This window comes from Macrotis lagotis, chromosome X (assembly GCF_037893015.1).
Source record: "Macrotis lagotis isolate mMagLag1 chromosome X, bilby.v1.9.chrom.fasta, whole genome shotgun sequence".
Classification (NCBI taxonomy): Eukaryota; Metazoa; Chordata; class Mammalia; order Peramelemorphia; family Peramelidae; genus Macrotis; species Macrotis lagotis.
The window spans coordinates 170,307,520-170,321,168 of record NC_133666.1 but is presented as its reverse complement, the minus strand read 5'-3'; the positions used below and the strand labels follow the sequence as shown (position 1 = coordinate 170,321,168).

At 36.0% G+C, this 13,649-nt stretch overlaps 1 protein-coding gene across 6 annotated transcripts in view; it reads right to left on the bottom strand.

Moving 5' to 3' along the window:
* The window catches only part of NFX1 (nuclear transcription factor, X-box binding 1), a 95,158-nt gene that overhangs the window by 68,970 nt on the left and 12,539 nt on the right, over nt 1–13,649 (bottom strand). For 5 of the 6 annotated variants that reach the window (XR_012471879.1, XM_074203162.1, XM_074203163.1 and 2 more), the window contains 2 exons: nt 8,753–8,858; nt 4,310–4,381 (listed from right to left, as the gene is read on the bottom strand). Coding sequence is in view for 5 of the 6 variants with exons in the window: in XM_074203162.1 (XP_074059263.1) it covers nt 4,310–4,381; nt 8,753–8,858 (178 nt within the window). In the remaining variant the exon portion in view is untranslated. The remainder of the gene's footprint in view (nt 1–4,309; nt 4,382–8,752; nt 8,859–13,649) is intronic. The other variant, XM_074203161.1, reaches the window with a different exon arrangement.

The window sequence follows — 13,649 nt, the reverse complement described above, 5'->3', positions numbered from 1 at the left end:
ACTTTCAAAGAATTACTGCAGGAAAATTGCCCTGATATTCTAGAAGCAGAGGGCAAAATAGAAATGGAGAGAATCCTCCAATCCCCCCCGAGAAAGAGATCCCAAAAACCCAACCCTTAGGAATATTATAGTCAAGTTCCAGAACTCCCAAGTCAAAGAGAAAATATTACAAGCAGCCAGAAGGACACAGTTCAAATATTGTGGAGCTGCAGTCAGGATCACACAGGACTTAGCAGCAACTACATTGGAAGCTCGTAGGGCTTGGAATATAATATACTGGAAAGCAAAAGAGCTTAGAATGCAGCCAAGAATGAACTACACAGCAAGGCTGAATGTCCTCGTCCAGGGAAAAAGATGGACTTTCAATGAACCAGGGGAATTTCAAATGTTCCTTTTGGAATGGCCAGAGCTGAACGGAAGGTTTGATCTTCAGATACAGGATTCAGGTGAAGCATGGAGATTGGAGGAGAGGGGGAAAATATGAAGGACTTAATGATGATGAACTGCATGTATTACTGCATAGAAAAATGACACTGATAATACTCATATGAACTTTCTCAGTTAATAGAGCAGGTAGAGGGAGCTTTTATAGTTGAAGAACAGGAGAAAGCTGAATTTGAAGATAAAATATGGTGTAAAAATGGAGTCAATAGAAAAAAAGGGAAATGTAATGGGAGAAAGAAAAAGGAGAGGGGGGAATAGGCCAAGATATTTCATATAATAAGATTTTTCTTTATTATAATGAGCTAATGCAATGATATGGAAGGGGGAAGGCAAGGGGGAATGAGGGAATCTTCGCTCTCATCAGAGATGGCTAGGAGAGGAAACAGCAAATATACTCAATGGGGTATAGACATCTGGAGTAAGGAGGGGGGAGCAGGGGGAAGGGGAGGGGATGTGAATAAAGGAGGAGAGGATGGACCATGGGGAGAGAGTGGTCAGATATAACACATTTTCTTTTTTACTTCTTGCAAGGGGCTGGGATTGGAAGGCCTGCCCAGGACCATAGGGCCAGGTGGATTCTGGACCTAAGGGGTGGTATGGGGGCTCAGGGCCTCTTGGCCCCAGGACCAGGGATCTGTCTGCTGCACCACTCAGCTACCCTACAGCAGAGTCAGAGTGAAAGGAGAGAGAAAATATAGTACATGGTAGTGGAGAAATAAGAAAGGAGGGAGTCGCGATCAGCAATGGCAACGTTGGAAAAATATGGAAGCAACTTTTGCGAGGGACTTATCTTAAAGAATGTGATCCACCCATGACAGAGTTGTTGGTGTTGGAACAAAGACTGAAGCACATTTTTTATTATTATTATTTGGGGGAGGGTGCAGGGCAAATGGGGCTGGGTGGCCTGCCTGGGGCCACACAGCAGGGTGTTCTTTGGGTATCTGAGGCCCGATTTGGACCCGGGTGCTCCTGGCTCAAGGGCCAGTGCTCTGTCCACCACCCAGCCACCCCTACTATTATTACTACTATTTTACTTTATTTTGGGTCTTTTTCTTCTTCTTTTTGGTTTTTGCAGGGCAGTGGGGATCGGGTGGCTTGCATGTCACACGGCTGGGTGATTGTTGGGTCTATGGGGCTGGATGTGGGCTCAGGTGCTCGTGGCTCCAGGGCTGGTGCTTCATTCATTGCGCCACCTGGCCATACCTACAATTATTACTGTTTTTTTTAATTTTAATTTTTTTTCTCTCCCCTTTACTTTATCGCTCAAGCAAGTCTATATTCATGGTGGGGAGGGGGGTATTTCGTTTACTCTTAAACAAGAATATTTTATTAATGTAAAAAAAATTTGTACAAAATGAGAATAAAAAATAAAATAAAATAAAGAGAAAATGAAAAGTCTTAAGAGGAATTTAATTAACTGTCTTCCAATATCTGATGAGATATAATGGAGAAAGGTGACAATCTCTTTGGCTCCAGAAGAATGAACTAAGAGGTAGAAATTACCAGGAAACAGATTTCAGCTCAGTAGAAGGCAGAGCTCCCTAAGAATTAATCGTCAGAAAAGATCTACATTTCTTTGTATGTATGTTTGGCAAAGATACTGTGTATGTATAAAGTTGCTAAGAGATAGACTACTTAAATCCAAGTGGCTCTTCCAATTCTGGGATTTTCTAATTCTTTAGAGAAGTGAAGAGTCCTCTTAAAATAACAGCTCCCTAATCAATTTGTTTCATCTGTTTGGATTTTTGTCTATCAAGCTTGCTTGAATCAAATCATATGTATTTAAATACCTTGGGGGAAGATGGAGAGGCAGTATAGGCATTATAGTGACTAGAGAAGTGCCAGAGTAGACCTGGGTTCAAGTCTAACCTCTGAGGTACTGGTTGAGTGATCCTAGATAAGTCAATTAACCTCTTAATATGCAATTCTCTTAACTGTAAATTGCAGATATCTTGCTGACCTGTATTGTTACAGGGGATTTCCATATGCAGAAATTCCCTGTATCCATAAAATCACCAGTCAAGCCTTCTCACCCTCTGGAAAGGATGTCTTTTAGTAAACTGTTTCTTTAGCCAGTCCAAATTCTTCCAGGCCCAAAGAAAGCAGATCCTTATGATAGCTCCTCTGTATTAAATACACTGATGGCACCTCATCCCTATTCAGTTTTGAGTCTGTCAGAGTTTCTTTGAAATACATAAGCTTTGAGAAAATTGGAGTAGTAAAAGAGATAGGATGCTAAATGCTAATTATTTGGCATTTGCTGCTTAAACGAACTACTCTAGAGACAGCACAGACATTAGCATTTATATTTTTCAATTCCTGGTGTACTATCTTCACAGTATTGTTTAATTCCCTTGGGAACTATCTGTAATTACCTTTTTGTAAAGAATTCCCTCTAAAGCATAACTTGTAAGGATGTTATAGCATGTAATGCTCATATGACCTAGCATATCATGTAAGTTTCAGGCGGATGCCTGAGGCTCACAAAGGTTAAATGACTCACCTAACTTCAAAGAGCTATTCAAAAGTTTAATTATTCTTTTACTTATTATGAATTCGAACAACATACACTTAAGGATACATATCCATATAGATCTCAAAGATATAATCAATTAAATCTACTACAGAGGTTGCTAGATTAAATTTATTAGGCCAGGATAATAAGGATGTGTCCTTTTGTTGAAAATAGAGTAAACTGTCTTTTGAATGTGCCTGATATCCTTCAGTTCTTCACATCATTTAATAATGTACAATATCTGTCAACTGCTTAATGTCTATTGATAAGGAAAAAACTGTACCAGTATCCAGATTTTTATTAATAATCAACTGATGGTTGATTAGAGAAAACATAAATTCATGGAAAAAGACTTGGAATACCTGAGATTGAGACTAAGATCTGTAATTTATTTAAACAAGTCACTTATCTGAGTTTATTTCTTCATCAGTAAAATATACAGATAACAATTGCATTGCTCACTCACACATACATATGTGCTATGAGCACAGCAAAATGAACATTCTTCTGGAAGTATTTAATTCTCAAGTCCAATTACAACTGACATTTTTTAAAACACTGAGGACACTTAAAAAATCATGCAGTACTTGATGTCAGGAAAATCTAGGTTCAAATACACCTTCATCACTTCACAGTCAGGGACAAGTCATTTAATATATCTGGGTCTCCAGTGAGGTAATCTCAAATTACAGGCGCAGTACTGGAGGCAATACCCAAACCAAAAATTCCTATACCTACAAAATCACAGCCCCCAGACCATGGTGTCCAACCTTTTGTCTCTTCTAGGCTGCACTGCCCAACAAAAACTTGTCAAGGGTCATGTGTAGAATTTAGTTATTTATGACTATAATATAACCCATATTACCAATGAGTATAATAATACAATGTAACAGTGCTGCATGAATGGGCTTTGAGATATGCACCTGCCCTAGGAATACTCAAGTGATTGTGAAAAAGGGTGTGAAAACAGATTAAAATAGACTAATTGTGGGGCAGCTAGGTGACGTAGTGGATAAAGCACCAGCCTTGGAGTCAGGAGTACCTGGGTTCAAATCCGGTCTCAGACACTTAATAATTACCTAGCTGTGTGGCCTTGGGCAAGCCACTTAACCCCATTTGCCTTGCAAAAAAAAAAAGACTAATTGAGTACATGGATATTGTAGGCATATTTGTCTACATATTTTTCCTGGTTTACTGAAAAAAAAATGCTCAAAACATCTTAGAAAACTCAATGTACTTTGCTATTATAAAAATTAGAGTGAAACAAGTAATTTATTATTTGTAAGCAAACAAAACTGCCTTCATAACCTACATGAAAATTTTTTCTATAAAGCAAAATTCTAATCTTACCTTGTTCGTCCACATTCACATGTCTTAGTCATAAAGGCAGGGCATGATGGGCAAGGTCCTGGATGACAAAGACTTAAAACCAGAAATATTTCAGTGAACAAAGGATTATACTGACAGTTAATTCAATAACAAACCCCATGTTTTCTTTCATAAAAGAATATTACAGCAAATCCCATTTACTATTTAAAGTATTCAATCAGAATTTATCTACTCTTGATTCCCATTTAAACAAGAAATGCATTGTCAAAATTAAAAGAGGTCCATGATCATAAACACAGACTCTGTCTTCTAGGTGACCAGTGAGGTCCTTTAACCCTGCTCAGAGTTGTTCCCACTTTATACAAAAACAAAACCTCTAACTGGCCTCTTACTCAACTAGGAAATTAAGGGAAGACCCTACAGATAAATTGTTAACAAGGATTCAAAAACAAAAAAAAAGGGATTAATAGCTGAGTGACAATACTGGTAAATAATAGGAGTCATAGCGAGAGAAAAAGGGCTCAAGGGAAGAGAAAAAGACCAGTTTTGTACTACAAGGCCAGTTTTGACCAAGATATGATATTAAGAATAATAAAGCTGATTTTTAATATTAGTATGCCCAAAGTTAGACATTCAAAGAAGTGTTATTTCCTTTAGAGTAGGAACTATCAAGGTTATCTATGCATTAAAATTATTTAAAACACATTTTTCTGAATATCCTCTATCTGGAAAAAACCTTTGCCCTCTGAAGGTACTTTTTGATTTTTATAAAAAGACCAAAGGAGCCAAGTCTGTAAATGATCAAGTTGGTTTGCCCTTTTTCTGCTTGAAAATATGATGTACAACTAAAAATTGATTCACTGCTGCCAAATAAAGCCAAAATATCAGAAGATAAGGGACAGATTTGAGAAAATGGTATACAAATATAAGACTTGCTCTAAAGGAGTTCTTAAGCATTTTTGTTATGGACTCCTCTGACAGTCTGATTATACCTACAGACTCATTTGCGAAAGTGTTTCTAAATTGCATATAATATGAAATAAATAGAATTACAGAGAAAACTAATTATATAGAAATATAGTCATCAAAGTATTCCTTCCCCCACCCCCCAAAAAAGCTTATAGACCTCAGGTTAAGAACTGTTCTAACTATTGTTCTATTAGAAACCAGGAGGGACGGGATTTCAGGGAAACCTGGAGGGATTTGCATGAACTATGCTGAGTGAGATGAGCAGAACCAGAAAAACACTGTATACTCTAACAGCAACATGGGAGTGATGATCAATCTTGAAGGACTCGCTCATCCCATCAGTGCAACAATCAGGAGCAATTTTGGGCTGTCTGAAAAGGAGAGTGCCGTCTGTATCCAGATAAGGAGCTCTGGAGTTTGAATAAAGTTCAAGAACTATTCCCTTCAATTTAGAAAAACACAGATATCTTATTGTGTGATCTTGTTACCTCTTAGACTTCTTGTCTCTTCTCTAAGGATATGATTTCTCTCTCATCACACCCAATTTACATCAAGGTACAACATGGAAACAAAGTAAAGACTGACAGATTGCTTTCCATGGAGGGGTGGGGAGAGGGAAGTTAAGATTGGGAGGAAAATTGTAAAACTCAAATAATATCTTTAATAAAAATTAATTTTAAAAAATTCAAAAAAAAAAGAACTCCTGTTCTAGACCAATACAGAAATGACTTCTGGTTAAAGATGAAGTACACCTAAAAATATATTTGCCTGCTACCTTGAAAATCTAATTAAAAGGGCTTTGGACTAAAAAGGAAGGAGGAGAGAAAAAAGCTTCCCACATATATCCAAGTCAGATACCATAGAGACTAGTTACAATGTAAGAAAAATACCAATATAGATTCCCCAGAAGTTCACAGAAAACAAATCCAAGAAAAGAAACAAAAATAAAACCTTTGTTGAATTATAAAATGCACCAAAGTATGAGTAACAAATAAGACAAACTAAAACTCCTGACAATAAGAAGCAAATGTGATATCACAGTTACCCTTCTAAGACCTTCTGGGATAGAATTCATCACCTAGGAGGGTATCCCTTTTTCCAATAAAACGAAAGAGGTAAAAAAGGAGTAGCAGCACTGTATATTAAATGTCAGAAGGGGTAAGCAAGATGGAGAATATTTGAGAAATAAAAAACTGTAGAAAGACAAGTTATCAGGGCACACTACAGACCACTTTGATAAAAAAATGGAAAAAGATAAAAGATATGAGGAAGAGATTACAAACAGGGGGGACTTTAACCATCCAGAAAAATATTGGCACTCCCTGTCTAAAACACAAAAGCAAATTTTTTCACTTTTTCATTTTTGCTAATACTTTCCCTTCCTTCAAAAGGCAAGGAAACCAGTGAAGTGGTTAAGTGGTTAAGATTCTCAACAACAAGATTCTGTGTTAGAAATGGTGAGAACCTGGGATGATAGTGGCCACTCCATTTTAGAATTTGTAAGAACAGGGCAAGCTAAACACAGAATGATAAGCAACCTAATTTTTATGAAAGTAGATTTCAGAGGATATAGTAAAATGAGATAGAATTCAATGAACTAAAATTCTATAGGTGAGATCATCCCAGGAAGAGAAATTCTCAAGAATGACATTATGAAAACATAAAGATGAACAATTCCCATGACAAAAAGGGACAGGTCTCTAAAGAGAATAAAGTCTAAACATATGGCACTAACCAAGCAATTTAGATTTTCAAAGACACATGCAAGGGGTCCACAATGATGTAGAAATGTGAGGAAAGCTAAGAAAAAAGATTTTTCAAAAAAAGCTTCCTGATTGAAAAAAAAAGGATTGAAACACATTAAATAGTATTGTTCAATGAAAATGATGGGACAAATGAATGGAATGGAAAAAAGGAGGAACTTCCCAATTTCTACTTTACTTCTGTGTTTTCTGCCAGAGAAAATGGAAAGAAAACAAAAGTGGCTAATAAAGCTAATAAAGAGGTGATAGCCAAGATGGTTAAGGAGAGAAAAACAGAGAACAGTCCAGAATGAAGTCACAATTCCAGGACCCAAAAAACGACATCTTCGAGTTCTAAAACTTTATAGCTGTGACTACTGAGCAAATGCATTAACAGAACCACTCTTTGTGATCTTTCAAAGATCCTGGAAGATGGAAGCAAAATGCTAGTAAAGATGGAGATAAGAAAGGTAACAGCCAATCTCATTTCCCTTAAGAAGAAAAAACTTCAGCACAAATTTAAAAGAGTGCTTTTAATGCTCAATAAAACCAGAAACACTAGCAACTCCTCCATCTAGTCCAGATCTATTCAAGACAGTAAAATATTCATGGCCCTGAAATCAATGCAATCTTTAGTAGAGGGTCTGAAGTTAATGGGAGTTTAGTACCCACTTGGCAGAAATCTAGCAGGAGAAATAGGCTAAGTACATATAAAATGCTTACTTGCCAGGCACTGAACTAGATCCTGTTGATAAAAGAATGAAATAATCCCTTCTCAAAAGCAGCTGAGGAGGGCAGTGGTAGAAGCCTTTGTCTGAAACCAGGGCTATTTCTGTATCAGGTAACTGAAGTAAAGGATCAAGAAGTGGGCTAGATATGCCCATAAGTCCTCCAAGAGACCCATAGCCACAGAGATGTCCAGTATCCAGTCCTGGACCTTTTAGGACTGCATTAGGAGACAAAGTAAACTCCCAACTGATAAATGCAAAGGAGACAAAGGGCAGAAACTAGTGTCTATATTAAGATGAGAACATGGAGGCAGAAGACAAATAGGGATGGAGGGGGCACCACCCCCTTCTGGAACTATGGCAGTGCAGTCACAGAAGCATCTAGACTACAAAAGAGGAAAGACTAAGACCTAGCAATTCCACCATCCAAGTGGCCTAGAACAAAGTCCCAATTTAGGATCCAAGGCTGGAAAAAACTTCAACTTGCCAAAAAAAAAAAAAAAAGTAAACTATGTAAAGAAAAGTCCAAAAAGTTTTTAAAAACAGAAGAGATAATTCCATAATAACTACAAGTAAAATCTCAGAAGAAAGAATATCCTGTCTTCAGGGACTTCAAGAGTGGTTGTAAAAAATAAGCAAAATAATGAGAATGGTACTGCTGGAGAAGAGCAAATGTCCTTATTTTTTTTTTTTAAAAAAAAGAAAAAGGGGCAGCTAGGTGGTGTAGTGGATAAAGCACCGGCCCTGGAGTCAGGAGTACCTGGGTTCAAATCCGGTCTCAGACACTTAATAATTACCTAGCCATGTGGCCTTGGGCAAGCCACTTAATCCCATTTGCCTTACAAAAAAAAAAAAAAAACCTAAAAAAAAAGTATGCAAGTCAAAAGTCAGTTAGCTTGATTTTACTTAGCAGAAGTAGATTTCTATATTCTCCACCAATTAAGACTTAATAAAACACAAGATTCTAAGATCAACAACCACAAATACCACTTAACATTCTTTAGATATCTATAATTTAAACTTACAGGTTACATGAATGTGGACAGTCCTGGCCAGGTTGTTTCCTTCTACAAACCTCACCACAACTATGTGGTATTTCATTTCTGTTCCATTCAGGATTCTTTACTTTACCTAAAATATATCAGATCATAAAATAAATTGTAGAAATTTAAACTAGCACTTTCATTTTTAATATTACAAAGCAATTAAAGTGAACTGAAGCATCAGTATAGACTTTCAATGATGGAAACTTTTCATTTAAAATTCAAAACCACAAATTAATGCAATTATATTTGTCAAATAAAGTCCCTTGATCAGGTGAAGGTATATGTATTCAGTTATCTTTGAATGATGGTCATATCTGATTTTAAAACTTAAAATTGTATTTAATGTATATTTTTTTAACCTCCTACTTCCTTTTCCAGCATTATTCTCCACCAGTCTTATTTATTCTAGGAGCACAAATTTAGAGCTAGAAAGGCTTTCAGAAGTCATTGAGCCCATTCCTTCCCTAAAATTTTACAGATAAAATGAGATCTCATGAACTGGTCAAGGTCATACATGTTTCTAAGCATAAAAGGAGGGATCTACATTGAAGTGTAGTGTTCTGATTACAATCAATATTCTTTTTTTTTTTAGATTTTTTAAGGCAATGGGGTTAAGTGGTTTGCCCAAGGCCACACGGCTAGGTAATTATTAAGTGTCTGAGGTCGGATTTGAACCCATCCAAGGCCAGGGCTCTATCCACTGCATCACCTAGCTGCCCCATACAATCAATATTCTTTCCACTGCAACATGTTTTCTGAAAATAATACAATTATTACTATTTTTTTAAATATTAATTTTTTTTCTCTCCCCTTTATCACTCAAGTAGGTCTATATTTATGGGGGGAGGTATTTCATTTACTCTTAAGAATATTTTATTAATGTATAAAAAAACATTATTTGTACAAAATGAGAATAAATATTGAATAAAGAAATAAATAACTAAAAAGAATGAGATGAAGCATAAAAAAAAGTAGTATGGCCATGTATCACAGAAGGGGCAAAGGTCCAAATTTTTAGGAACTAAAATATTTGAATAAAGGAGAAGCAGAAAAACAAAATACATGGAAATTCATCCTCCTTAAAAGTAAGATCCCTATTTGGGGACTGAAAAACTGTAAACATTAAAATTTTCCTACATGAAAGTACTATGCCAGATGAATAAAAGCTTATGAATATTATACTAGTCAATATAAAAGAGATGAAAATCTACATAGTTCTTGATCTCTGGGGCTCACAATCTTGTTTGGAAAAGAAAACTCTTCTTTTGAAATATTGACAACTTAGTTCAGAACCTAGTGTTTTTTTGATCAGGATTACTACAGTGGTCTCCTAAATAAGTCTCCCTGACTCCAATTTATTTCTGCTCCAAACTTAAGTGCACAATGATGTGAGATGAACTTCCTAAAGCATCAATCTGAGGGGTGGCTAGGTGGAGCTAGGGGCAGTTAGGTGGAGCAGCAGATAGAGCACCAGCCCTGGAGTCAGGAGTACTGAGTTCAAATCAGGCCTCAGACACTTAATAATTACCTAGCTGTGTGGCCTTGGGCAAACCACTTAACCCAGTTTGCCTTACAAAAACCTAAACAAACAAACAAAAAAATATCAACCTAAAGCATCAATCTGATTTTTATTCCCTTTTTCAAAAAGTTTTCAATGGATCACCATTGCTAATAGAGCAAGGATTCATAACCTGAGGTCTATGAACTTGTTTTTAAAAAAATTCTGATAATTTTATTTCAATATAATTGGTTTCCTTTGTAATTTCATATACTTTATGCATGTAAAAACATAATTCTAAGAGGTTCATTATCTTTAATAAACTATCAAAAGGTGTCTATGAAACAGAAAAGGTTAAGAACTCCTGATATAAAAGTAAAAATGCAGTCGGGGGCAGCTAGGTGGAGCAGTGCAAAAAAAAAAAAAAAAGAAATGGGAGTCAGAAGGCAAATCATGGCTGTATACAACATAATAGTAGTGGTAAATCCATGAGTGTGATTATGGGCAAGTCATTTATTCTCTCTAAGTCTCAGTTTCCTCACCTATAAAATGGGTATTTAATTCACAGGTTATTGTGAAGATCAAATATATAAAGTGCTATTATTTCTGTCATTGATAATGGAAAGTCTTATAAACCTGGGTTGAAAATTCAACTTCACAAGTCTAAGCCAGATAAAGGCATAGCAATTCATATGAAAAGCAGCTGGGATTTCAATGAACTTCCAAATTCAAAAGGAATAATATGGCAGATAAAAGGGGAAGCTAGGTGGTGAAGTGGATAGAGCACCAGCCCTAGTCAGGTGGACCTGAGTTCAAATCCAACCTCAGACACTTACTAATTACCTAGCTGTGTGATCTTGGGCAAGTCATTTAATCCCATTGCCTTGCAAAAAAATCTAGGAAAAAATGTGGCAGATAAAAGGGTTAATGAGACTTCAAATTGTATTGAAAGGCATAATATATAGAAGTGTCAAAGTCTTGCTATACTATGCCCTGGACAAATTATAATTAGAACACTAGGTTTAGTTCTGGGTCTCATTTTAGGAAGGGGATTAATAAGCTGCTATGCATCTAAGGCAGATGATCAGAATGAAGTGTCAAGAAATTATGCTGGATGAAGGTAAGTTGGAGAGCCTGGTAAAAAGTTGGGATAAGTGGATTTACATGAAAGTGAAAGTGATGCGAAAGTGAAGTGAGCAGAACTAGGAAAACATTGTAACCAGTAACAGTAACATTATGAGGTAATCAACTTTGAATGATTTAACTATTCTCAGTAATACAATGATTCAAGACAATTCCAAAGGACTCATGATGAAAAACGCTATCCACCTCCAAAGAGAGAACTGAGAAAAACTGTAGATCAAAATACACTATTTTTCATTTTCTTTATTTTTCTGTACTTTCCCCCCCATTGGGTCTGTATTTTCTTTCACAACATGAATAAATAGGTAATAACGTTTTGCATGACTGAATATGTATAACCTTTATCAAACTGCTTTCTGTCACAGGGAGGAAAGAGAAGAGAGAGGAAGAAAAATAAGGTTAAATGTCAAAATATTAAAAATTGACTATATAATTGGGAAAAAATAAAATATTGAAAAAGGCGATAAAGCAGAACAAAAAGTAAAAGATAAAAGACTGTAATGCAAGAAAGAAAAGTAAATCAATTAAACATTTTAAAAATACAGAGTTGGAAGTTCAGAAAAGGATACAGATAAGGAAAGCAGTGTTGGCATTACCATGTCAATATAATACAAACTTTAAACTCAGAGAGATTTACTGTTTTGCATAAAATCCCTTTGGGCTGATCTTATTTGTATTAAAAATAGTCTGTGTCTATCAGTCATTAAAAAAAGAAAATTTCAAAATGGAACTGAACTTCTGAGAAGTGACTCAATGAAAAGTATCATGTAAGGAAAATTAAGCTGGTAGCAGCAGGCATGAAAAGAAGCAGTATAATTAGAAATGAGGTTGAGGGGGCAGCTAGGTGGCTCAATGGATAGAACACTGGCCTGGAGTCAGGAGGACCTGTTCAAATCCAGCCTCAGACACTTAATAATTGCCTAGCTGTGTGGCCTTGGGCAAGTCACAACCCCATTGCCTTAAATAAAAAAATAAAAAATAAATTTAAAAAAATGAGGTTGAAAAATCAATACCATTCTTCTGGGCAAAAATTAAAAGGAGATGCTGGTTTGGTAAGTAGTTAGTAGAAAAGGGGCACAAAAAATAAGATAACAAATTTGGTTTCAAATATGTTGAGATTGAATTTCTAGTAGGGAATCCACTAGCACACAAAAAAATATGTACCTGAGGCTTGAATGAAAGGTTAGAGCTGGAGTTAATCTTTAAAAGTGATAGTGGATGCCAAGATAGCTGATGAGATTAAAGAGAACAGATAAAGAGGAGAAAAGAACAGAAACTTGAGAAGGACCAATATTTTGTAGAAGAGCTAACAGAGACAAGGTCAGAGGCAAATTGAAAACAAGATTGAATGATAGGATTGGAAGCCAAAGGAAGAGAGGGTTTGATGAAGTGGACCCTAGTATCAAGTGTTACAGAAAGGTCAAGAATAAAATTGAAGGGTGGCTAGGTGGCATAGTGGATAAAGCACCAGCCTTGGAGTCAGGAGTACCTGAGTTCAAATCTGGTCTCAGACACTTAATAACTGCCTAGCTGTGTGGCCTTGGGCAAGCCACTTAACCCCATTGCCTTGCAAAAAACAAAAACAAAAACACCTAAAAGAATAAAATTGGAAAAAGAGGCTATTTGCATTGGCAATTAAGTAAGCTATGAAAATGCAATTTCAAAAGAATGAACAGAGGAAAAGCCAAATAATAAAAAGATGATAAGGAAGAGGCAACTTTCTAGAAGTTTGGAGATAAAAATGGTATGATAGTTCAAGGTGTTATAGGCTTTTAGAAGTGAAGATGTGTTTGTGTGTGTGTCAAAGAAGAGTGAAAATATCTAAAAAGAGAGGGTCTTTGTTCTCTTAGAAAAAACTAGGCAAAAGATAAAAGAGCCCCAAAGCACTGCTCAATGGCAAGGAGACTTAGGGATGATACTAAAAGTGGTCATCATATCTCATAAACATATTCTACAAATTAAGGACCCATTTGGATTGGTAACTTCTCGTTTTAAATTTCTCATTATGGCTATTAACTATTCATAGTTGTAAATTATGGTAATAAATTAGATTGCTATTACAATAATGTCAACACATTCTTACCCTAATGTATATTAGATTTTAGTTTGCTATATAGACCAGGTGATTTGAATTTCTATCTGAACCACATTTGACATGGAATAGTCAAATTATCTTCTTCAGGCTGGTTCCTCCTTTTTGCTTTGTCATGAATCACCAGGGCTTTCCCATTTCTT